This window comes from Rhinopithecus bieti, unplaced genomic scaffold (assembly GCF_001698545.2).
Source record: "Rhinopithecus bieti isolate Rb0 unplaced genomic scaffold, ASM169854v2 scaffold_425, whole genome shotgun sequence".
In the NCBI taxonomy this organism is placed as follows: domain Eukaryota; kingdom Metazoa; phylum Chordata; class Mammalia; order Primates; family Cercopithecidae; genus Rhinopithecus; species Rhinopithecus bieti.
In genome coordinates this window covers 4,567,022-4,592,191 of record NW_016803361.1, presented here as the reverse complement: position 1 = coordinate 4,592,191, position 25,170 = coordinate 4,567,022, and the positions used below count along the sequence as shown (strand labels likewise).

Below are 25,170 nucleotides of genomic sequence, written 5' to 3'. Positions count from 1 at the left end.
CAGCTTTAGATCTTAGAAACTTCTGCTTAATGCATGAATTATCTGCATTCCTGCTCGATACACCTCCAAAGATTGGGGCCAGTTATCACGATGGGGCCCAACTCGTGACACAACTCCAGTTCCCTTTCATGTGGATTTGGCAATTTTGAAGTAGGAATACTCCTAAAGCTTAAGCTTCTGGTTCAAATTTCTTCAGGAGTATTCCATCAGCAACTCTTCTGCCTCCTCCTCTTAGGTTTAGTTTTCAACCCTGTTTACTTTTCTTCGGGCTTCATTCCCTGTTGTGCCAGCTAAGAAGTTCAGGAAATACTTGAGTACTTGGTAGGAAGCATGGGCTAGGCACAGATAATGTACTGAATTACCTTGTGTCTGACTTCAAAATTGCCAAATCCACATGAAAGGGAACTGGAGTTGTGTCACGAGTTGGGCCCCATCGTGATAACTGGCCCCAATCTTTGGAGGTGTATCGAGCAGGAATGCAGATAATTCATGCATTAAGCAGAAGTTTCTAAGATCTAAAGCTGCTTACAGAACTTTTTTTTTTGGAGATGGAGTCTCTGTCACCCAGGTTGAGGCACAGTGGCACGATCTCAGCTCACTGCAAACTCTGCCTCCCGGGTTCAAGCTATTCTCATGCCTCAGCCTCCCAAGTAGCTGGGACTACAGGCGAGCACCACCATGCCTGGCTAATTTTTATATTTTTGGTAGCGACGGAGTTTCACCATGTTGACCAGACTGGTCTCAAACTCCTGACCTTAGGTGATATGCCCACCTTGGCCTCCCAAAGTGCTGGGATTACAGGTGTGAGAACATTTTTATTTGGAAGCGGCACAATTTCTTCAACATAAGAAATACATGATTGGCTGGGTGTGGTGGTTCACGCCTGTAATCCCAGCACTTGGGGAGGCCGAGGTGGGTGTATCACAAGGTCAGGAGATCGAGACCATCCTGGCTAACACGGTGAAACCCCGTCTCTACTAAAAATACAAAAAATTAGCCAGGCGTTATGGTGTGCGCCTGTAGTCCCAGCTACTCGGGAGTCTGAGGTAGGAGAATCACTTGAACCTGGGAGGCGGAGGTTGGAGTGAGCCGAGATCGTGCCACTGCACTCCAGCCAGGGCTATAGAGTGATAATCTGTCTCAAATAAATAAATAAATAAAAATTTTTAAAAAATTTAAAAGATCTTTTCACGGCCCCCTCGTCACCTGAAGTTCTCTAGCTCTATTAAAAGACCGCCATAGTTTTTGTAGTCTCCCAGGCTCTAAAGACTTTATCAGCCAGGAAAGCCTGTCCAGCTTTCCTTTACAATCATCACTACTATGTTAATCCAGGCTTTCATCACCTAGTACGTGGATTGTTCTATTAGTTTCCTAATTTGAGTCCCTGCCTCCAGCTCTGCTCTCTCTAAGGGGTTCCATATTGCTAGCCTCAAAACATAATCTTTATCTTATTGCATCCCTCCCTGTAATTTTCAGTAACTCTGATCTGCAGAATTGAATTGGAACACCACAATCCGCATCCAATCCCCGCCTGCATTCACGGTATGGAAAATTCCAGGGTGCCTATTAGCCGGTTTGGCGTCTTCCTCCTTGCTGGAGTATCACCTGTGTTCTTGCAGCTCCAGAGGATAACACCCCTCCTATGTTCCTGAAATATTTCAGGAAGCCCCTGGCCCTGTAGTCTCACCCTCCACTCACAGCCCTTAATTCAACCAAATTTTTGGGCCAGTTTCTGCTGGGTTGCAGTGCAACACCCACTGCCATTTACAGCCTCGATTGCTTTTTACGTTTTCAACTAAATGGGATTCCACTGAGGGCTCCTGGGGCTAGGGTCGGGTCTTGTCCCCCTTCAATACATAGATAATGAGTGAGTATTTTCCGTTTTCAGAGACTGGCCCTGGAGCCTGGCTCAAACTGAATAGACCAGAACTTACTGGTCCAGATCTGACCCACTGCGTAATCACAGGGTAGGAGAGGGAGGTCCGGTTAAAACCTATAATCTTGTTTGTAAACGTTCTCCGTGGGTCTGTCTGGGTCTCGGGCTCGGCGCCCCCGGAGAGTGTTTGCGCGGTACCCTGCCGGGTCCGCGCCGCTTTTGGCCCTCCGCAGCCGCCGTCCACAGCGCCCGGCTCCCCGCGAGAGCGCTGCCAGAGGACCGGCTCCGACCGTCGCGGTTGACCCTTGCCCGGGGTCCGACGCACAGGTTGGTTCGCCCTGCTGGTCTGGGGTCCCTGGGAGCAGAGATTGCGCTGGGGACCCGGAGCACTGTTCCTTTCTCAGCAGAGCGCCGAGAGGAGCCCGCTTGCTGCGGAGACTCCCGGCCCGCGCCAGCCCTGCCCGCGGGTCCGGGCCCCGGGGGCCTCCACTACGCCTACCTTTGAATTAGATCCGGCTCTATTGTCCCTGCCGCACGGGGGCCCCCAGCCTGACGAGGGTCTCGCTGTTCAGCGCTGCCTCGCGCCTTCCCATCCGCCTTGGTCCTGACCTGGACCGGCCGAGCCTGCCCGGTGTCGCTGCGTTTGGGCTAGGCGGGAAGGCCTGTCATTGCTGACCCTGGCGCGCCGCTCTTCGGCTACTGCGGGAAAGAAGCTGTGCTGATCGTCCTCCCTAAGGACTGGGCTGCCAAGGGTAGCTGGTGCCCTCCTGGCCGGCAGGTCTGTCCAGCATTTCATTGGTCATCTCCGCCTCACGCCCCCATGGCCAATCTGACCCCAGTAGGGGCCCTTTTTTGTGAATAGATGCCTCTGAACAATATGAACTAAGAGCCCATTTTTCCCAGTTCCTAGACTGTCCGCGATTAAAACACTTTCTAGAGTTTAGCTGCGACTAGCACAATGGTTAGAAATACGGGCTCTTGATGCTGATGGGGGTTCACATCCCGGCCTAGCCAGTTGTCTCTGGAAAATGGGGTAATCTGAGTACTTACCTAATAGGACCACTGAGAGAATTAAATGAGATATGCACAGCTGCTTATCGCAGCTCCTATTTTTGTTATTAGGGGATCTTTTCCCAGAAACATTAAGATGGCTGTGACCAGCAGGTGGCACTGGTGACTTAGAGTGTTGAGCTGGTCACAGGATATCTGATAGTAGCCACAAGTGTTTAAAAGTCCCTTGGAAATCTTGGCGTAATGGGCAGGCTTAAACTTTCTTCACGCTGGAAAGTACGTTAGAGATTTAGTAATACTATCTCCTGTTTTTGTAGGTGAGACTGATCTGACTGTAGCTTACTCAAGCAGGTCACAGTAGGCCCAAGCTTTCTCCTCAAGTTCAGTGTATTTTTTAAAAATCCTTTCTACCTCTTTGCTAGCCTGTTGGGATAGGACCTTGAATATACAATGGAATTAGATCAGAAATCACAGAGTTAAAATGGATGTCCACATTCGATCTTTTACCATGTGCCAGATGTTCGTTTGGAAACTAGTTACAACATGGTGAACAAAAGTGACACAGTGCCAGGTCTCGTGGAGCTTGTGTATTAGTGGAAGAGACCGACAATGTCAATGTAAATAAATATGTCATTATAAATTGCTAGGAAGAAAAAAATTGAGACTTTTTGTGATTGGATAGTTCACTTATTTGGGGAAGTGAGAAGCTGAGCCCAGAAAGATATGATAAGGAGCCAGTCATGTGGAAAGTGAAGGGAAGAGCATTCAGAGTATACGGAACAGCATTTGCAAAGGCTCTAAGGAAGGAAAATGTCAGGAAATTAAAGGCTAGTATGGCTCAAGCACAATTAATAAGGAGAAAAGTATCAAAAGATGAAGTGGAAGTGGTAGGCTGGAGCCTTTGGGCAGGGCTCAAAGAAATTTGAATTTTATTCTGTGTGTGATAGAAATTGTTGAAAGATTTTAAGCATGGAATGCCAAAATCCTATGTTTTATTTTAGAAGTTCACTCCTGCTGCTGTGTAAAGAACAAATTGTGTAATGGCTTGAGTAGAAAGGGAGATAGCTAGTTGGGAGACTGTTGCAGTACTCCAGGTGAGAGATGATATCATCAAAAAGGCTGTTGGCAGCGAAAATAGAGAAAAGTAGACAGATTAAGATATACTTTGGAGGTAAAATCAGGGAGACTAAATGATGGATTAGAAGAGAATGAGGGAGAAGGAGGGATCAAGAGGGATTTTCAGGCTTCTGGGTTGAGCAATTGGGTGGATAGCGGAACCATTTACCAAGATGAAGAAAACTGGAGGAAGAACAGAAGAGATTGTGACTTTGCTTCTTTCTGAAAAAACAAATTAAAAAACCCAGAAGAGATGGTAGAATAGAGAATTCCATTTTAGATAGACTAAAATGGGAGTTCCCCGCCCCCATTAGGTATCTACTATATCCAAGTGAAATATTTGATTAGAAATTGCATATAAGCGGCTGATCACTTGAGGTCAGAAGTTCGAGACCAGCCTGGCCACCATGGTAAAACCACGTCTCTACTAAAAATACAAAAATTAGCCAGGCATAGTGGCACATGCCTGTAATCCCAGCCACTTGGGAGGCTGAGGCAGGAGAATCACTTGAACCCGGGAGGCAGAGGTTGCAATGACCTGAGATCGTGGCACTGCACTCCAGCCTGGGCAACAGAGCAAGACTCTGTCTAAAAAAAAAAAGAAGAAGAAGAAATTGCATGTAAGAACTTGGAGCTTGGAGGAGAGATTTGTGATAGTGATATAAATTTGGGGATCATCAGCATATGGATGCTACTTAAAGCCAAGGAAATGGACAAAAATCACTGAGAGATTGTCTGGTTTGATGGTTATCACCACTGGACCTATGGTAGCCATTGTGGTTGAGTATCTTTTGAGGTTTAAAGCATTATATTTCAGTAATTGGGTGAATGAACTATCTTTAGATCTGCAAGTGGTCATGTATTTGTCACTCTGTGTTGCCCTGAAATGTCCTATCTTGTGGTGTAGAAAGACAAACAAGAACTCTTGTCCACAGATGCTCCCTGGATCTGGCTAAGTTTGCTGGTTTCTATTTTCAGTGGGCTGAGGGCCATGTCAGTTTTCTGCCACCTACAGGATAGACCATGAAGCTGAAGGAACTTGAGCGGCCAGCTGTCCAGGCATGGAGCCCAGCCAGCCAATACCCTTTGTATCTGGCCACAGGTATGGTGACACTGTGGATTAGGATTCACTGGGAGTACCTAGGTTGAGGGGAAACTTAGTATCTAGAATTATTTATTTTGCATCAGAGAAAGCTCTCAGATCATAGAAAGATAGGGTGACTCACAGCATAAGCAATGGGATATTAGGTGTTTTGGGTACCTGAGGGCTGCCTAGGACTATGGCTCAAGGTTAGGTACATCATGTTTTCTTTTCTTTTTTTTTTTTTTGAGACAGAGTCTCACTCTGTCACCCAGGCTGGAGTGCAGTGGCGCGATCTTGGCTCACTGCAAACTCCACCTCCTGGGTTCACGCCATTCTCCTGCCTCAGCCTCTCAAGTTGCTGGGACTACAGGTGCCCGCTACCGCGCCCGGCTAATTTTTTTTGTATTTTTAGTAGAAACAGAGTTTCACCGTGTTAGCCAGGATGGTCTCAGTCTCCTGACCTTGTGATCCGCCCACCTCGGTGTCCCAAAGTGCTGGGATTACAGGTGTGAGCCACCGTGTCTGGCCAATGTTTTCTTGCTTTTGTGGAGTTACCTTTGAGAAAGGGTATACCCAGCCCTCTTCTATTCCTTCTCCTCTTCACTCCTTAACCCTCTTATACCTGAAATCCATGCATATATTGTTGCTTATACGCTGCCTTTTCTTGTGCCTAGGAACATCTGCCCAACAGCTAGATTCCTCCTTCAGCACAAATGGCACATTGGAAATATTTGAGGTTGATTTCAGGGACCCTTCTCTGGACTTGAAACACAAAGGAGTCCTTTCTGCCTCCAGCAGGTATTGTCTGACCCATGCAGGGTAGATCCTGACAAAGATACTGATGAAGAATCCTGGGAGCAGTGTGTGTTTCTCAGGGCTCCTGAGGAGCCAAGTGAGGGAAGAACGAGCTTTGCCAGGTTGGAGAGAAGTTAACTCTGGGCTTATTTTGCAAAAGGATTTAAAAAACAACCACCCCCACCTTTCTGGTCAGCAGCAATAGCAGTGTCAGGCCGAATGCATGTGATAGAGATGCCTCAGACAAGCCTGGACCCACGTGTACCTGGCCTGTCTTTGAACCCAGAGATATTGGGTCCTTCCTCCCTTGGCTCTTGTGAAGATAACAACTTACACAATATCACCCTCTCTGCCAACAAGGAAGAGAACGAATGATCCTCTCCTCATTGCTTTTAGACACTGATTGGTTCTCATGGATTTCATGGCTCTTGCAGGCTTCCAGTGCTAGGTACTATCATTCATTGAGCACATGTATACATGCCAGACCCTGTGCTAGGGGCTCTGTACATTGTATTTATTCCTCATAATAAGTGATAAGTACCATATTTCCATTTTACATAGAAGGGAACTGAAACTCTGAGAAGCTAGGATTTAAGTCAAGGCCTATTTGAGTCCAAAGCCTACCTTCTTTCCATTATTCTGCCCTTCTTCTAAAGATCTTATAAAGGTGGGGCTTACAGTCTGAAGCGATGGCCTCCAAATTTTTATATCATCAGAAAAAATGTGAATATTCATTATACTCAAGGTATATATTCAATATAAATGTATACATATATTACTATACTGTTTTGTTTTGTTTTGTTTGGAACAGGATCTCACTCTGTCACCCAGGCTGGATTGCAGTGGCGCAATCAGGGCTCACTGCAACCTCCACCTCCTGGGCTCAAGCAATCCTCCCGCCTCAGCACCCTGAGTAGCTGGGACTGCAGGCATATGCCACCACACCCAGCTAATTTTTTATATTTTTAGAAGAGATGGGGTTTTGCCATGTTGCCCAGGCTGGTCTTGAACTCCTGAGCCCAAGCGATCAGCCCGCTCAGCCTCCCAAAGTGCTGGGACTATAGGTGTGAGCCACTGAGCCTGCTGGCTCTACTATTTTTCATTTATTTATTTTTTGAGATGGAGTCTCACTTTCTTGCCCAGTCTGGAGTGCAGTGGCGCAATCTCGGATCACTGCAACCTCTGTCTCCCAGGTTCAAGCGAATCTCCCGCCTCAGCCTCCTGAGTAGCTGGGACTGCAGGTGTGCGCCACCACACCTGGCTAATTTTTTTTAATACTATCAATAAAGTGTCATTTCTATTAATTTTTTTTATATTCGAAGTTACTGGGTAGAAGGCAACATTCCATCTGATGATTGATGAACTACTTGTGCGTTTCTTGGTCCCGCTAAGAGATTAGTTAAAATATTTAGACAGAAGTACCCTCTTTCTTTTCGTAGTTTAACCTCATAAGGAAAAGTTAGTTGTTGTTTGCCCTTTCTTGAGCTCCTGCATCACTTTATGACAGCATCTCTTATTTTGCAGGGTTTTTTTTAAACATCTCTTTGTATTTCCAGTACCTGTGTCCTTTGAAGAGCAGGCACTTGAGGATTTACTGGTGATGATTAGATACTCTTAGGCCCTAACCAAGCATTTCAGAAGGGGCCCCTCAAAGGGGTGAGCTAATTCAAGATGTTTATATGCTGGAGCTTAAAAAAGGGGTTCAACCTGAGAGAGCTAATAGGAAAAGGAAAAAGGGTGAGGGGGCACTAGGCAAGGGTCCTAATCCTCAACAAGCAAAGCAACAGCTTCAGCATAGTAGTAGCTCCTTAGGGTCAAGGGTTCTTAAGAAAGAGGCAGTATAATCTTAGAAACTGAATTTTGAGATCCATGTGGGCAGAGATTTTAATGGTTTTTTGTTTTGTTTTGTTTTTTTCTGGAGACAGAGTTTTACTCTGTCACCCAGGCTGGAGTGCAGTGGCTCGATCTTGGCTCACTGCAACCTCCACCTCCTGCGTTCAAGCAATTCTCCTGCCTCAGCCTCCCGAGTACCTGGGATTACAGGTGCGCACCACCATGCCCAGCTAATTTTTGTATTATTAGTAGAGATGGGGTTTCACCATGTTAGCCAGGCTGGTCTTGAACTCCTGACCTCAGGTGATCCAACCACCTCAGCCTCCCAAAGTGCTGGGATTACAGGCGTGAACCACCATGCCCAGCCGAGATTTTAATGTTTTACTCATTGGTCTATCTCCAGCACTTAGAGCAGTGCCTGGCATTATATTTAATAAATATTTGTATTTAATAAATATTTGTTATACGAATGAGTGATATTATAAACTTTTGGGTTACCAGCCAGGTGCGGTGGCTCACACCTGTAATCCCAGCACTTTGGGAAGCTGAGATGGGCGGATTGCTTGAGGCCAGGAGTTCAAGACCAGCCTGGCCAACATGGTGAAACCCCCTCTCTACTAAAAATACAAAAATCAGCTGGGCGTGGTGGCGCACACCTGTAATCCCAGCTACTCGGGAGGCTGAGGCACCAGAATCGCTTGCATGTGGGAGGCAGAGGTTACAGTGAGCTGAGTACCACTGCACTCCAGCCTGGGCGACAGAGCAAGACCCTGCCTCAAAAAATAAAAGAAGAAGAAACTTCTGGGTTACCAGACAGCATTCAAATCCAGCACTTCAGTTACAGTTAGTCTTCAGTTAGTCTTAGTGTCTTATGAGTTTTTCAAGCTGTTAGTTTGAATTTGGGAGTCATGAACTTTACCTCATACTCCTGCTCCACTCTGTAAGGATTTGGGGCCAGTAACCAGAATAAATAGTACAGTTAACCCTATTGATAATATTTTATCTCTGCTTTCTTTTCCCACCTCTATAACTGTGTTGGAAGATTGAATCACATTCCCAAAGACCTAAATCCCAAAGGGATTACCTTTGACACAGCCCTGCTGGGGCCTTTCTGAAGAAATCATCTTAGACACCCCAGGATCTAAGACACCCACTTCATTCTGTTCCAGTCTAGGTTAGGTCACATGCTCAACAGTCAGTATCATAAACTATTGACCAGGATGAACAGGGAAGATAGAGGGCCGCTCATCCTTTGCTTTGTGTCTTCCTCTCTCTTTTTTTCTGTGTCTTCTTCTCTATGGTGTGGCATAAGGCACAGTTGTGTGGGGCTGTAGCATTGGCCGTAATGCTAATAGAGCTGTGTGACTTGGGCAAATCAAGTCAGTTATCTCAGGTTCCTTCTCTTATGTATAAAGAAGAGATTGTACAAGATGACTTCTAAGAAACTAGCTGAGATCTGAATTCAAGTTTCATGTTCAGTCTCTTATTCCCTTTTATTTTCTAGTAGTCTTCCTCCTTTTTCCATTTTTAAACCTCTTCCTGTATCTCTTTGTTATCAACTAAACATATACCTTTCAAAATCTTCCCCATTCTCTGGCTGCCCTTTTCTCCAAACCCATGCCTCAACCAAATTTGGATCCTGAAGATCCCCTTATCCTCAATCTATGATGCATCAGAGAAATATTATCTACCTAGAAATATTTGACTGAAAGAAAAATGTTCTGAAACACTGGTATGGGACAGCCTCAGTTATAAATAGACTGAAGAGAGTGCATGGATAAATGCCTCTGGATGCAATCAGAATCAATATGGATTAGCATGTGCAGTGAAGCAAACAGTGTTTGGTTTGTTAGATGAACTTCACTCAAAAAGAAAGTTTTCTGGGAGAATATCACACTGTTTTATATCATTGACTGAGGACATAGCTGCTGTGGGTAAATGAGGTGAGAGGCCAGTGTGTGGTCTGCTGTACCTTACCCTCTCTATACACTGAGTTTCTAGCTCTCTGGAGTGGCCCCCATAACCTCTGGAAGAACCATCGTCAAGTAACATGGAGAAAGTAGAGGATCTATCTTCTGTCATTCTACCTTTATCTCAATTCTAGCTACTTGGGGAACACTGTGTCCTCTCTTTGAGGGCCTTCTGTAAGGGACAATGTCAAGCAGGAAAAAAAAATCATTTGTGTACTTCTCTCAGTTTTCCTGTTCTCAAGACTTGCTTTCTTTCTAGAGGCATTAAGATTGTAGAGCATGGGTTAGTTGTTGGAGAGACCTGAGTTTATATCCCAGCTCTGCTACTTGCTGTCCTCTTGGACACTTTATCTAACTTCTCTGAACTTTTTTTTTACACTGTAAATTGAGAATTCATAGTAGATGTGTAGTAGTTTGCTGTATAATAGGCATTCAGAGAAGTAGCTTGCCTCTCAAACAACCAATGCTCCATTCATTCTCCAGCTTGGAGTACTGCCTTAACCACTCTGTTTGACTTCTAGGGAGGCTTGAGTTTCCCACGTTATTTTGGCTTGAATGTGGACAAACTCTTTTCGCTTTAGTTCACTAACATGAAGCTGGGATTTTTTATTTTAAAGAAACTTAATAAGAAAATGAAAGAATCAAAACCGAAGGAATGAATAAATCATGGAAACAATTTATACAGCAGATATTTCTTTCTTTTTTTAAAAAAATAGACATAGGGTCTCGCTATATTGACCAGGCTAGCTTCCATCTCCTGGGCACAAGTGATCCTCCTGCCCCAGCCTCCTGAGTAGCTGGGATTATAGATGTGAGCCACTGTGCCCAGCTAGACCACCGTTTTGTTTTTTAACTTTTTGTTTTTAAAAAATCCAAACTTACCAGAAAGTTGCGGAATAGTATACACCCACCCATCTCTTGCTCCGTTTTCATTTGCAGAGTAGAGATGATAGACACTCCCTGAGCACCCTGAACCATCAAGTCGCCTTCCTCACGTAACTCCACCTAGGTGTCAAGCCCATTCGCCCAGGTTGCTCTCTATCACACCCTATTCAGGCGCCAACTTTACCCTCACTAGTGGGGTGTTTAACCACAGAAATGTGCTTTCCACATGCATACAGAAAGAAAATCATTTTGTCACACCCTGTGTGTGACAAACTGAAGTAACTGCCACTCTGAAGTAACTACCCTCTTCTCCAACCCTTTGGTGACTCCCCCTTGAGGTCTCAGGTGCCTTTTACTCTGCTCTGTATGTCATGTGTTCTGACCGTGCTGAGGTCGCTGCACCCTCTGTATCTCCATGTGGGTTTTTCACTGGACATACCCTCTGCTGGTTCCTGTGTGACCTACTGTGGGCTTCTCTAGCTATTCAGTTGACATGTCCTCTACCCCTGCTGAGCTCCAGTCCCTGGGTGACATGGCAGTCTCTTGAACCTATATGGAAAAACATCCTTCTGCTATATTAAGATCACTGCAACCTTAGAAAACAGCCTTTCTGGCAGTAGCCTTTTAGCTAGCATTGTGTCGGCTCTGCTGTTTTGCTTCAGATGCTGACCTGGTCTGAGCTGGTGCTCCACACTTTGCTTCTGACCAGTTGGCTCTGCTCCAGTGACTGGCCTAACAAGTTCCGCCTGTCACCCACTCAGTTGCTTTGCTGACTGTTCTCAGGGAATATTTCTTTGCAGTTGGAGATCTTGTGACCTCATTTGGCTTGATATCTGGCTTCTCCAAAGGGCTGTGGAAATGTCCCTAGCTAGCAGCTATGAAGTGAGAGACAGACCACCTATGAGGCTTCAGGGATTTCACATGCCTTCCGTAGGGGCTTTGCAGAGGACCCAAACTTTCTAGAAGGGGTCCAGGGATCCAAAGGGATCTTTTTCTCTGGGGCAAGACATTGGCATTATTTTGTTAGAACATCCTCAGAAAGCCAGAAAAGTATTTCCTGAATGGGAGTGTATCCTTTCATGCCTCTGTCTTCAGGGCTGGCCCTTTGCAGCCACATTGCCACTCCAGTAGGCCAGCCACATGGGAGAGGCATGGGGTGGGGAGGCCGTTGGGTCTTTTCTCATTTCCAGTTTGAGAGTGAATTGTTGGTCTAGGGAGCCTGCTTCTAATAGTTACGGAAGAGTTTGGATCTTTCTCTCAATAGGAGACAGTGTTTTATGATGTTAAGAGCTCAGGCTCTGGAATAAGATGGGCCTGACTTTGAACCTTGACCCTGCTACTTCCTAGCATTTATCCTAAAATGGGGATAAAATTACTAGCTCTGTGTACAGAAATTTTATAACTTTTTTGTGCTTCAGTTTTCTCAATTGAAAATGGAAATAATAGTAATACTTCATGAGGTGGTTAAATATTCAGTCAGCTAATACATCTAAAGTGCTTAAAACAGTATCTGATACATAGGAAGTATTCAATCAGTGTAAGTGGTTGCTATTATTACCTGACTATATGAGTTGTGAGGATTATGTGAAGTAATCTATTTGAAGTATATATCACAGGGCCTATATAACCCCAATGTTAACTTAAAAATGTACATATATATGTGTACATATATGTATATATATATACCTCCACACAACTCAGAGGCAGTGGCTTTCTGGCTTCTAGTGTAACATAGATGAAACATTTTTTCAGAGAAAGGGCAGGACTGGGTGGAGGACACCTCCCTTCTGTCTGGGAAATGAAGGAGACAGGCAAGTTCCAGCTAGGGGTGGGGCTGCCTGCATAATGGCAGAAGCTGACAGATGCCCATCCTGTGCTTACTGACATGAACCTAAGTTTGTACTGATGCCAGTTCCTCCTCTTTATAGGTTTCACAAGCTGATCTGGGGGAGCTTTGGCAATGGGCTTCTGGAAAGCTCCGGGGTTATTGCAGGCGGCGGGGACAATGGCATGCTTATTCTATACAATGTGACCCACATCCTGTCTTCGGGGAAGGAGCCTGTGATTGCCCAGAAACAGAAGCACACGGGGGCTGTCAGAGCCCTCGACTTTAATCCTTTCCAGGTACTACAGGTACTACATTTCAGTTAGTCAAACATGTCCAAGCCAGGGAGCAACAGATCTGAGTGGAAGCATTCACTTGTGGCCTCTGGTCTGTAACTCTGATCCCTTTCCAGGCTGTTTCAGGGGAGGCTTTTGATAGCCCCAAATTTGGGCTTCTTTCCTCCTTTCTTGCTCTACTTCTTCCTAGGGTGGTGTGTCTCCAAACACCTTTTATTCATACAGGGCAACCTCCTGGCTTCAGGGGCCAGTGATTCTGAAGTCTTCATTTGGGATCTGAATAACTTGAATGTGCCAATGACCCTGGGATCCAAGTCACAGGTGAGCAGCACCCCCACCACCCAACCCTGGCTGCTGCTTAGAGTGTGCAGCTGATTTTCCTAGGTAAAGTCTTGTGTTCTGGAGCCAGTTGGAGCGCACGAGATTTCAAGCTTTACCACTGGAGGGCAATAAAGCTCCATAGACTAACATGCTACCAGCCAGCTAAAAGCTAGGATGGCCGGTGGGTAGAGGGTGTATATGGGGTGGTTGATTTGTGCTCATTACTTGTTCTAGGAGTTTCTGGGAGGCAGGTGAAAGGTGGAGAGAGCAAAAGACACTACAAGAAGGGATGGGAGTGCTGTCAGCTTTCGCAGAGTTGGGTAGGGCATTGGGCCCAGCAAAGAGGGAGCAAGAGTAGGACCCCAGACATACCATTGTCCTTTTTATGGGGAGGGTCAGCTTTATTCTCCCTGTATGTGGCTCTCCCATGCAGTCGGGGATCTGGTCTTGTGTCTTGGAGAGCCTGTCTGTCAATCTGTAACTGGACCCATCTTTTTGCTTCCTGGCCTTTTCTCTGTCTTGTGCTTACAGTATCGTGAGGTAAGTTGTTTCAGTTTGATAACATCTTATGGTTTTTCTCTCGGCCTCACTCTCTCTGGTGGTCTTGGATATCTATGTTTTCCTCTCTCCCTCATCTTCCTCCTTCTCTACCGCTCTTTTTGTCCTAGACAAGAGGGCTGTTTTTTAAAATCTTGACTCTATCCTCTTAGTAAAACCTTGGGTAGGAGTAAAACTTAGATGTGCCTTCCATCCCTTCTGCTTCTACACTGATACCCTAAAGGGTCCTCCCTGGAAAATTGAACTCCCAGCTTCCCAACACTGTCTTAGTTTGGGTAGCCCCATGTCTGTTCTTGGACTTGCTGTGGGTGGCTGGGAGCAGTGGAACAGCAGATGTCACTTTGTCCAGGGGGTGACAAGTTGTCATCTTTCTGACCCATCCTGCCTTAGCAGCCCCCAGAGGACATCAAGGCACTGTCTTGGAACCGGCAAGCCCAACACATTCTGTCTTCTGCTCACCCCAGTGGCAAGGCAGTTGTGTGGGATCTCAGGAAGAATGAACCTATCATCAAAGTCAGTGATCACAGCAACAGGGTGAGTAGTGGAGGCCAGAACACAGGCTTGGGCTCTGGCTTCTTTCTCCTGCCTAGCAGTTAGAGCTGCTCTGCCCCAGGCCAGAGTCGTGCTTTCAGCTGTCAGACATGTGGAGTCAGCCACTTAGCACATTTCCTATTGAGAGTGAAAGCAGGGAAGCTAAACAGAACTGATCTGGAAGCTTCTACCATTCCTTACTTATTCCTGCCCATCACTCTCTGATGCCTGTGGTGTTCCCAGTCACAAAAGAGACACAAAACTTGCTCTCAGAGTGGTCCCATTTCAACTGGGCAAAAGAGTCAGGTTACAGCACGCATTGGGATATGCTTTGTTCGCAGATGCACTGCTCAGGCCTGGCCTGGCATCCTGACATAGCCACCCAGTTAGTGCTGTGCTCAGAGGATGATCGTCTTCCCGTGATTCAGCTGTGGGACTTGCGCTTTGCCTCCTCGCCCCTGAAGGTGCTGGAGAGCCACAGCAGGTAGCATCTCAGACGTCATCCATATCCTTGGGGGGGATGGTGGACATAACTGGCCTGGGTAGGAGGCAATATATCCCTCACTTTAGCTACTAAACATCCTTCCTGGCTTTAAAGGCATTCCGGTGAACATATAGTCACCCAATACTAACTCCAGCCCTAACTAAGAGGAGGCCCTTAGGCCCTGAGGTTATGGAGAGGAGGCTGAGATTCCATCTAAATTCCAAAGATGGAAATGGGGTCATGAGAAATACTGGAACCAGTGTTTAGTCTCCAGGCTCTGGTATGAGGCTAACGTCATTTCCTTAGGTGATGAGCTTTCCTCCTCCAGGATTTCTTCATAAAAACAACTTGACTCCTATCCTGTGAACAGGACTCCACAATCTGTTCTTTCTTTTCTTTTCTTTTTTTTTGAGACAGAGTCTTGCTCTGTCCCCAAGGCTGGAGTGCAGTGGCGTGATCTCAGCTAACTGCAACCTCCGCTCACAGGTTCACGCCATTCTCCTGCCTCAGCCTCCCGAGTAGCTGGGACTACAGGCACCCGCCACCACACCCGGCTAATTTTTTTTGTATTTTTATTAGCGACGGGGTTTCACTCTGTTAGCCACAGTGGTCTCGAACTCCTGACCTTGTGATCCGGCCGCCTCGGCCTCCTGAAGTGCTGGGATTACAGGCGTGAGCCACCGCGCCCAGCCCCACCATCTGTGCTTTCTAACCAAAGGACCATGCTGCCTTTATATATCCTTGGGGACTTTTATTTTTTTAGACCAGTTCTTGCTCTATCACCCAGGCTGGTGTGCAGTGGCGTGATCAAGGCTTGCTGTGACCCCAATTTCCTGGGCTCAAGTGATCCTCCCCCCTCAGCCTCCCAAAGTGTTGGGATTACAGGCATGAGCCACTGTGCCTGGCCTCCTTGGGGACTTTTGATGGTTAGGTCTTTACTACCTCCTGGGCTAAAAGCACCCATAGGGATGAGTATTTGTGTGATTCATACTGGTTCATAATCTCTACTCTCTAATTAGTGAAAAGAAGCAGGCCATCCTGCAGTGATCTAAGAGAGGCAGAGTAGTGCAGTGCATAGTGCACAGGCTCTGAGGTTTGGTTTGCGTTCTGACTCTGTAACTGTTGGAAAGTTACTTAATTTTTCAAAACCTCATTTTCTTAATTTGTAAGATAATATCAGACCATGCATGTTATAGGGCATGGATGGTCTGATATGCCCTATAAAATGTATCAAAGACATATAAGGCACCCTACCCATAGTAGGCATTCAACAAATGCTAGTTCCTCTTTCCCTACCTTTTTAGGGGGATCTTGTCAGTGTCATGGAGCCAGGCTGATGCTGAACTGCTGCTCACTAGTGCTAAGGACAGCCAGATCTTGTGCTGGAACCTGGAGAGCAGTGAGGTAGGCTGGCCCTTCTGTGGGTATGCTGGGATGGGAGAGAGAGGGTAGAAGAATCTCAGCTGCAGCCATGTGTTTTGGGTGTCATGGACTGTCCCTAATGGTGTGTGTTCCCTAATATTAGGTGGTATATAAGCTACCAACACAGAGCAGTTGGTGCTTTGAAGTGCAGTGGTGCCCTCGGGACCCTTCAGTGTTCTCTGCTGCCTCCTTTGACGGCTGGATCAGTTTGTACTCTGTGATGGGTAGGAGCTGGGAAGTCCAGCACATGAGACTGGCTGACAAGGTTTGAAGGGCTTGGGAGAAAATGCTGGAGGGAAGGGGCTGTCTCTATTTGTGGGAGAGAGACATATGGCCTTAGAAGTAGGGACTATTGGAGATTGGGAGAACAGGGCCCAGGGTTTGGGAGGGCTGCACCTTTGCTCTGGTGCCCATCTTCCGGAAAGGATGTCATTTTCTGCCACAATGTGAAGAAGGCCTTCACCTTGACTCTTGTTATTGGGTGGGCCCTGTAATATTTCAGGGACAGTGGGACCCCTTTGCTGGGACAGTTATTTCAAGAGTATGACTCTTTATCTTTCTCTCTCCTATAGATCCATTTTGTGCCACACTCCATTGTAGACTTTGAATGTAGTAGTCTTTCCAAGAGCCTACTTGCATGGGAGTCCCACCCTCGCTCCCACTCACTTCCCCATCCTCTGGAATATGGGAGTCTGACCTTTCTAGGTCAAATTGGGTGTCTCAAGGATTCCTCTCAAAATGGAGTTTGTAGGTGGAGGTCCTGACTAAACTGCCACTTTAGGATGGTGATGCAGGTGTCTTTTCCCCCCAGATCTCCTCTTCCTTCAGCAAAGGCCAGCCTCTCCCACCACTGCAGGTGCCAGAGCAAGTGACACAAGCATCACTGATACCTCCCCTGAAAAAACCCCCCAAATGGATTAGAAGACCAACAGGTGTTTCATTTGCTGTAAGTGTAATGGATGTATAGGGGTGTGTGTGTGTGTGTGTGTAGCCTACCATGTGCCCAGCATGGAGCTAAGTTTTGTAGGAGACGTATTCCCACTGCCTCTGTCTCAGAATGGATCCCACTTTACCTCTCAAGGAGAAAGTTACTATAGTTTCCCTCTCTTCACTTCACCTATTCTGTATCTTCTGCCAGTCCTGTCTAAAAGGAGTTGACTGCCTTAGAACTCTCGGCTGTGGAGAAATAGCCTGAGATTCCATCTCAGTTTTCTCTAACCCTTACATATCTGGACTGGTAGTAAGGAACTACAAAGAAGGAAAGAAAAAACAGATTTTATTCTGTCATTTGTCTGTTCAAAACCTTTGAGCCTCCCATTGCTTTATAGACAAGGCTAAATGTGCACAGGGCTCCACTTACCTTTCCATTTCCATCTCATTCTCGTATGTTCTCTATGCTCCAGTTACATATGATTCCTTTCTGTTTTGTAAATAACTCCTCAACTCTTCCTGCCTCTGCTTGTATCCTAACCTTCAGCTTCTCTCCTGGGCCCATTGAATGCTACCACAGCCTTTCAAGGCCTCTCTCTTAAATACTGTCTCCTCCTTGATGCATGTCTGTAACCCAAGTCAAAATTAACCTCTCTCTATAATCCCACAGACTTATACTTTGGTAATGATACATCCTAACTATACTAAAGTTATTTATATACATATATGTATATTACCCTACTAAGTAATAGACTCCTTAAGGATAGCGACTATGTCTTGCTGATTTTTATATCCCCAAAGCGGTGCTTTACAAACTCTTAATGTGCATCCACATCACTTGGGGATCTTATTAAAATTCAGAAACTGGTTCATTGAGTCGGGAGTAAGGCCCAAGATTGTGATTTTTCAGTAAGCTCCCAGTTGATGCCCTTGCAGCTGGTCTGAGGACTAGCACTTTGAATGGCAAGGCCCTGAAGCACTTGGGACAGTGTTTAAATATTAGGTTTGAATTGAAAACAGATGTATAAAAGTAGAAGTTCTTGTTTTCAAAGCCAACAGTTTTATTGGGGAGGCAAGACTAACACATTCAATAGGCTGTGAGCTTAAAAAGAAAAAGAAGTGGTGAGGTAAAGAATTCTGAGGTCAAGAGGCCTGAATTCTTATCATAGCTCTGTCATTTATTAGCTAGGTAACCTTGAACAATTCATTTAACCTCTCAGGACTTAACTGTTCTTATCGGTAAAACAGGGCTAGTGATGCCTGCCCAGAAAATTAACATGAACCACAAATAAGAATATATGTACACACTTTGTAAAACGAGCAAGTACTATACAAATCAAAAGTTAAAATGGTTTTGCTTAGCACTAATCTGTGGTGTAGATTTTGTGCTGCAGAAGTCAAGGTAAGTAAGAATTCTGACTGGGGGAGTTCATTAGGAGGTGGATATTGGGAAAAGAAATGGTGAATAATTAGGGAGTAAAGCAATAGTTAACAACCCCAGATAATCTGTACAACAAACCCCCATGACACAAGTTTACCATGTAAGAAACATGCACATTTACTGCATTGGATTGAAATTTTTTTTTTAACCCAAAGTAAAAGTTAAAAAAAAAAAAAAAGTTATCGACCAGGCGCCGTGGCTTACTCTTGTAATCCCAGCACTTTAGGAGGCTGAGGCGGGTGGATCACCTGAGGTTGGGAGTTTGAGACCAGCCTGACCAACATGGAGAAACCCCGTCTCTACTAAAAATACAAAAGTAGCCGGACGTGGTGGCACATGCCTATAATCCCAGCTGCTTGGGAGGCTGAGGCAGGAGAGTCGAGTGAATCCGGGAGGCGGAGGTTGCGGTGAGCCGAGATTGCACCATTGCACTCCAGCCTAGGCATCAAGAGCGAAACTCCATCTCAAAAAAAAAAAAAGTTGTCAACCTTGGATACACATTGGAATAACTTGAATAATTCAAAAATTACTGATGCCTAGTCCCACCCCCAGAGTTTCTGATTGTATTGTCTGGGGTATGGCCTGGCAAGTCTGGATTGTTCTCCACATGGTTTAGGTCCTGTTTGTGCCAGATGCTTTATATAAGGCATATAATTTGGTGAGAAGGATACTCTAGGTGGGGATGTTGTGGGTAAAGGCACAGAAGCAGGAACGCATCAGGCATTTTAGGGATGTGGAGCAATTGTAATAAACAAGCAGGGAGAGAGATGCTGGGAAAGATAGGTCTGGCCCTGATTTTGCAGAGGTTTGTGCACTGCAGGCAAGGGAGCTTAAGCTCTTTCCTGTGGCCTTGTGAAACCACACAAGCTCCTGAAGCAGCAGGGTGGTACAAGCAATAGGGGATAGTCTAAGGCTTAATTAGAGGAGGGAAAAGAACAGAAGGCTTTTAGTAATCTGGGTGTACTAGCACTGGGAATAGGATGGAGGGCACTTGCATGAAAGACAGTGAACAAGAAGAGGTAAGACCTTGTCGTTGCTTGGGTGTAGGGGGTATGAAGATTTTGCTAATGCTGAGGTATTTAGCCCAGGTGACTGGGATAATGGTGGTACCAGGACAGGTTAGCAGAAGGTGAGTACTGTGTGGTGAAGTTTGAAGCAGGTGGTCCTAAGAGTACAGAAGTGGTTTTGGTAGGGAGACACATTCAATATTAAATTACTGATCCTATTCTACCCCCGCCAGGAACTCTCTTATTTTATTGATTTTCTAGCCTAGGGTCAGCCATTAGATAGCCTTCTCTGTGAACCTGACTTAGTGTTACTTTCTGGCTTGAAGGTATAACCTTTACCCTTCTTGCTTTTCCTCACCAGTTTGGAGGAAAGCTGGTTACTTTTGGCCTCCCCAGCACAAGGCTGGTGCCACAGCCTTGCCCCCGCCTAGTCTTCATCAGTCAAGTCACCACAGAATCTGAATTCCTGATGCGATCAACTGAGCTGCAGGAGGCCCTGCGATCAGGAAATCTACTGAATTACTGTCAGAACAAGAGCCAGCAAGCTTTACTGCAAAGTGAGAAGATGCTGTGGCAGTTCCTGAAGGTAGGAAGCCTGAAGACTAGCTGCTCAGAAGTGTCTCCCCAAAGCCTGGAACTCCAACCTGTGTCAACTGCAGGAGAGGCACAAGCACACTGATTACAGAGGCCTTAACTCCCATTAGTTTTTTCCTCACACTGTACCTACCATTGGGACACAAAACCTTCACTCTTTACCGGAGGCTCAAAGGCCATTTGGGAAGTGGCTAGGAAAGATGGGGAATACACGAGATGTTTTCCTTTGTTGCTATTATTGCTGATGTCCTAGGTACTTTATCAGAGCCAAGGCAAAGACTTTCATGGTATCATGCCAAAGGGCAGGTAAGGTAATGGGAAGGAAGAAAAAAGGGAAGAAAGAGAAAAAGAAGAAAAAGGAAGATTAGTTAGAAGGACATGTTGTCATAAGAAGGCTTTGAGTTGGTTTCAAGTAACCCAAGGCAAGTCCCTGGAGTGGGTCCTAGGGTTCAGGTGCCACTCTACGCTGGAGGTGTGGGTTCAGTTCCAGTTCTCATTTAATTTAAAGTTTCCTACGACACCAGGAAGAGCACTATACCTATCAAAGGAAATGAGCGAGTGAGAGATCTGAAGGAAGAAACGGAAGTAACTGACTGGTCAGTCAGTGGGATGATTGTGCAAATTTTTGGAATTGTATAGAAGAAAGCAAAAAGGATTGGGCTTGTACCAGGGCATCTGAGAGGGACTTGAAATTTGAGCTTTAGGCATAGCAGAACTGTATGAAGGTGGACATCAGGAAGTTAGGAAAGAGAAAGAGTATTTGAGAAAGATCTTGACTATATAGTGAAGCTAGAGAATGATGTGGGAAGAAAAGAATAAGTCTTTTATCGTAAGCAGGATATAAGTTCCAGGAATGGTGAGATGGGAAAGAGAGGGAGTGGTCAGGAGTTCAGCCTTTATTCTGCTAAACAAAGGAGAGAGTGGTACCTATAGGACAGAGGGACCTATAAGACAAGGCATTCTGGGTGTTTTTGTTTTTGTTTTTTTGAGACAGAGTTTCACTCTTATCATTCAGGCTGGAGTGCAATGGTACGATCTTGGCTTACTGCAACCTCTGCCTCCTGGGTTCAAGCAATTCTCCTGCCTCAGCCTCCCAAATAGCTGGGATTACAGGCACCTGCCACAATGCCCTGCTAATTTTTGTATTTTTAGTAGAGACGGGGTTTCACCATGTTGGCCAGGTAGTCTCGAACTCCTTAACTCAGGTGATCCACCCACCTCAGCCTCCCAAAGTGCTGGGATTATAGGTGTGAGCCACTGCTCCTGGCCACGCATTCTGGTTTAAAAGCTACCCAAGAGCTGTCCATCCTGATGGTTCCTGGTTGGGTGTGGTGAACATTTCCAAGGAAGGGCATGGAAGGAGAAGGGTGCCCAGAGAGACTATAAGAAAGGTATGGTTAGAAATCATGGTTCTGTGTGGAATAAATTAAGGGCCTGGGATAGCTAACCAAGATTACGGGGGCTTCAGAAAGGCTTGCTCCTTGGTATTTGGGACATTGAATGGGAAGCTGACTTGGTTTACTTCATCCGTGCAACTTTTTTTTTTTTTTTTTTTTTGAGTCGGAGTCTTGCTCTGTCGCCCGGGCTGGAGTGCAGTGGCCTGATCTCAGTTCACTGCAAGCTCCGCCTCCCGGGTTTACGCCATTCTCCTGCCTCAGCCTCCCGAGTAGCTGGGACCACAGGCGCCCGCCACCTCGCCCAGCTAGTTTTTTGTATTTTTTAGTAGAGACGGGGTTTCACCATGTTAGCCAGGATGGTGTCGATCTCCTGACTTCGTGATCTGCCCGTCTTGGCCTCCCAAAGTGCTGGGATTACAGGCTTGAGCCACCGAGCCCGGCCTATCCGTGCAACTTCTACCAGAGGTCTTCTCAAAGAAATATTTAGACTCACAAGACTACTGCAGGCTACACTTGGCAGCAGTCTCCTTGGAAGGATATGGGATGGGGACTGCAGCAGGGTAGCATCAGGCAGATGTCTTCTGTGGGAGTCCTTTCAGCAGTCATGCAGTAATTCAGAGTTCTCTTCTTCAGCCCCCGAGAGACAGCTCAGGTGCAAGGAGTGAAAATATACATCAGGCAGGTACGTAAGTTGCCCTGACTTAGAAGCTTCTTGCCCACAAGAGCCAATATCTCTTGTACCAATTCTAAAAGCATAGCTTCCAGAGTCCCTGCAAGGAATCTGTCCAGTTACAGGAGCCACTGCAATCAGGGAAATGCATAGCATGTTGTCCACATTAATTATTTCTAGATTACATAGTTCTAGTCCAGATGCAAGTTACCAATAACAGGCATATTGCCTAGGAACAGCTGATATTTTACTCTCACCAGACTACCAGGGTAATAGCGCTAGGAAGACAATGAAAGGTCAAATTCTCATGCGCAAGGGGCAGGGGGCTATGTTAACGCTGCCCATAGCCCATCAGTAAGTTAGATCCGGGGGGAAAAAGGGAAGATGGCATTGGACTGCTGAGGGCACTTCTAGTAGTACAAAGAACTGTATTTGGAGGTATACTGGCACAGATGCCCAGCTTCATGTAGGAAGAGCGTCATTTGTATTCATTTAATGGAATCTTTTCTGTGTTCTATGGTTTCTTAGGTGACCTTAGAGCAAGACTCCAGAATGAAATTCCTAAAGCTTTTAGGATACAGTAAAGATGAGCTTCAGAAGAAGGTAAGCTGCTTTTCACATCAGAAACATGTACTTGTTGAAGAGAAGAAGAGAATGTTGCCAGACTAAACCATCTCAGAATACCTCTTCCTGGCCTTATTGCATATGTGAGCATTTTACATCCTGGAGTTTGTTTTTTTCTCAGAAAAAATAGATCAGGGATCTTAGAGAGTCTGGTTGGGGGTATGGTGGCAGGAAAAGAGGATAATGCTTATTTGATCTTTCACTGGAAAGGGCAGTTTTCATAGGTCTCTCCATGCAGGTGGCCATATGGTTGAAGAGTGACGTGGGGCTAGGTGAGGGTCCTCAGCCCAAAGGAAATGACCTCAACAGTGACAGACAGCAGGCCTTCTGCAGTCAGGTGTGGTAGGAGCCCAGTCAGCCTGACCTAGGGTAACACAGGAAACCTGCCTTTTGAGTGTCTTTCCCTGCCTGGCCCTTTTCATTGCTCTCTGTAAGTGCTTAGCATTTGTACAAGTCTTCAGACTCCTCACTCTCTTAGAACCAGAGTGAGACACAGAGTCCCTAAGCTTTTGGGCTGGAAGTGGAGAGCTGTGTCTTAACCGTGAACTATGGCCTTTCCCAAACCTTATCTGGCTATATTTTTAGTTTTACCCGTTAATGACCAAATAGTAGAACTCTCAGAGCTACTAAGCCAGCTCTCTGTCTGTCTTCTGGGTTCATCCCTAAGTAGTCACCTCTGTCCTTCCTCATACAGGCCTCCAAACACACCACAGAGGAAGCCTCTGCTTCCTCAGCCTTCTTTGATGAGCTGGTACCTCAGAATATGACCCCTTGGGAGATCCCCATCACAAAAGGTACCCTGACCCTGAGGGAGAGAGTCTCTGCTTAGGACTAGGTGGGCCCGGAGGTTTTGGACTTGAGAGAGTCCCTTCTTGTCCCCTGCCTCATGTCTTCCTCCTACCATCTCAAATGCTGAGTGAGTCGCCTACCAGTTAGAGCTCTCTCTGGCTGTAGATTTTCATGGATAGGTCCTTCCTATGGAAGGCCTTCTACCAACAGATTTTCTTCTATCCTTGCTGAAAGGACTGTGGCCCTGCGCACTGTGATCAAGCACACTTCACACTGTGCTACTGCCGCATCAGTTCCCTCCCTTGTCTTGGGCCCTGTCTTTAGACCTGGGCACCAAAATACATTTTATTGCCAAGGAATGAAGCTTGAGGGTTTAGTTTGGAGCCAAGCATGCTGAGTGATATAGAGATATAGAGAGTGTGCTGTGGGCCCTGCAGGTGGCAGGAAGCTAGGGTTTGAGAGCAACTAATGCAGAGGGGATGCTTCTGCCTGCAGATGTTGATGGACTCCTAAGCCAGGCTCTCCTGCTTGGGGAACTGGGTCCGGCTGTGGAGCTGTGTCTGAAGGAGGAGCGCTTTGCTGATGCCATTATCCTGGCCCAGGCCGGGGGTGCAGATCTGCTGAAGCAAACACAGGAGCGCTACTTGGCCATGAAGAAAACCAAAATCTCCTCGGTAACTGCCCATTGTGCAGGAGAGGAAGGGAGGGGATTACTTGGACCTTGTGAGGTGGATACCCACACCTTGGGACCCGTGTTTGAGTATCTGCCTGCCTCTCTCTACTCTACCACCCCCACCTCACCCTCGCCCCTACTCAGTGCTCTAACGGGAGGTCTGTGCAGGACTCCTGCTGTCTATGCTGGATGGATGCCTGATGGCCTCTTTCCCTCTCTGCCTATTACAGCTTCTAGCCTGTGTTGTGCAAAAGAATTGGAAGGATGTGGTGTGTACCTGTAGCCTGAAGAACTGGAGAGAGGCACTGGCTTTGCTACTGACATACTCAAGCACAGAGAAATTCCCTGAGCTCTGTGGTAGGTGTGGTCCCAGGCTTCAGGATGAAGTGGTGTGACTCCAGCATGGAGTCAAAGGATGCATGCAGGAGGGAGGTGGAGGAGCAGCTGAGCTCTGGGAGGCCAGGCAGTGTTGTCAGGGCTAGAATCTGGCTCAGCCAGGAGGCAGGGACCACAGCGCATGCCCCTACTTTCAGAGGGGATCCTTTGTTGTCCTGGTTTACTTTGTCTTGTCACACCATGATGTGAGAACTTTCCCCTTCTCTGTACAGCAAGATGAGTCTCAGTGTTGTCTTAAAGCCACTGCAGCTACTTGTCCCAGGCTCATGGTCCTCTCCCTGTTTCCAAACAGGAGAAGGAGAGGCACACAGGCCAGCTCTGCCATTAATGAAATTTCCCTCTCTCTGCAGACATGCTGGGAACTCGCATGGAACAGGAGGGCGGCAGGACACTAACCTCTGAAGCCAGACTCTGTTATGTGTGCTCAGGGAGTGTGGAGCGGCTGGTGGAGTGCTGGGCAAAATGCCACCAGGCTTTGTCCCCCATGGCTCTGCAGGTACCCCTTCTCTTCAGGGTACTGGCCACTCCATACCAGGCCCTTAGGAGGCTAGTGGTGGAGATGTGCAGAGCTAGCAGAGGTGGATCCTCTGGGACAGGCTGGAACCACGGTGTTAGGGAGGAGCGAAGGGTCCTGAATGTCTG

General features: G+C 46.5%; 1 protein-coding gene across 25 annotated transcripts in view; it reads left to right on the top strand.

Annotated features, from left to right (window-relative positions):
- The first annotated feature begins 1,807 nt into the window (after window positions 1-1,807).
- The window catches only part of SEC31B (SEC31 homolog B, COPII component), a 36,278-nt gene continuing 12,915 nt past the window's right edge, over window positions 1,808-25,170 (top strand). For 4 of the 25 annotated variants that reach the window (XR_001887152.1, XR_001887150.1, XM_017881027.1 and 1 more), the window contains exons 1-18: window positions 1,810-2,203; window positions 4,982-5,105; window positions 5,762-5,885; window positions 12,499-12,703; window positions 12,917-13,012; window positions 13,544-13,552; window positions 13,961-14,104; window positions 14,443-14,585; window positions 15,890-15,989; window positions 16,111-16,272; window positions 16,819-16,953; window positions 19,747-19,971; window positions 22,575-22,649; window positions 22,909-23,007; window positions 23,365-23,464; window positions 23,955-24,133; window positions 24,363-24,489; window positions 24,879-25,024. Coding sequence is in view for 23 of the 25 variants with exons in the window: in XM_017881027.1 (XP_017736516.1) it covers window positions 5,027-5,105; window positions 5,762-5,885; window positions 12,499-12,703; window positions 12,917-13,012; window positions 13,544-13,552; window positions 13,961-14,104; window positions 14,443-14,585; window positions 15,890-15,989; window positions 16,111-16,272; window positions 16,819-16,953; window positions 19,747-19,971; window positions 22,575-22,649; window positions 22,909-23,007; window positions 23,365-23,464; window positions 23,955-24,133; window positions 24,363-24,489; window positions 24,879-25,024 (2,148 nt within the window). In the remaining 2 variants the exon portion in view is untranslated. Of the gene's footprint in view, window positions 2,655-4,981; window positions 5,106-5,761; window positions 5,886-12,498; window positions 12,704-12,916; window positions 13,013-13,543; window positions 13,553-13,960; window positions 14,105-14,442; window positions 14,586-15,889; window positions 15,990-16,110; window positions 16,273-16,818; window positions 16,954-19,746; window positions 19,972-22,574; window positions 22,650-22,908; window positions 23,008-23,364; window positions 23,465-23,954; window positions 24,134-24,362; window positions 24,490-24,878; window positions 25,025-25,170 lie in introns of those variants that run through there. The other 21 variants (XM_017881109.1, XM_017881095.1, XM_017881087.1 and 18 more) reach the window with 19 other exon arrangements.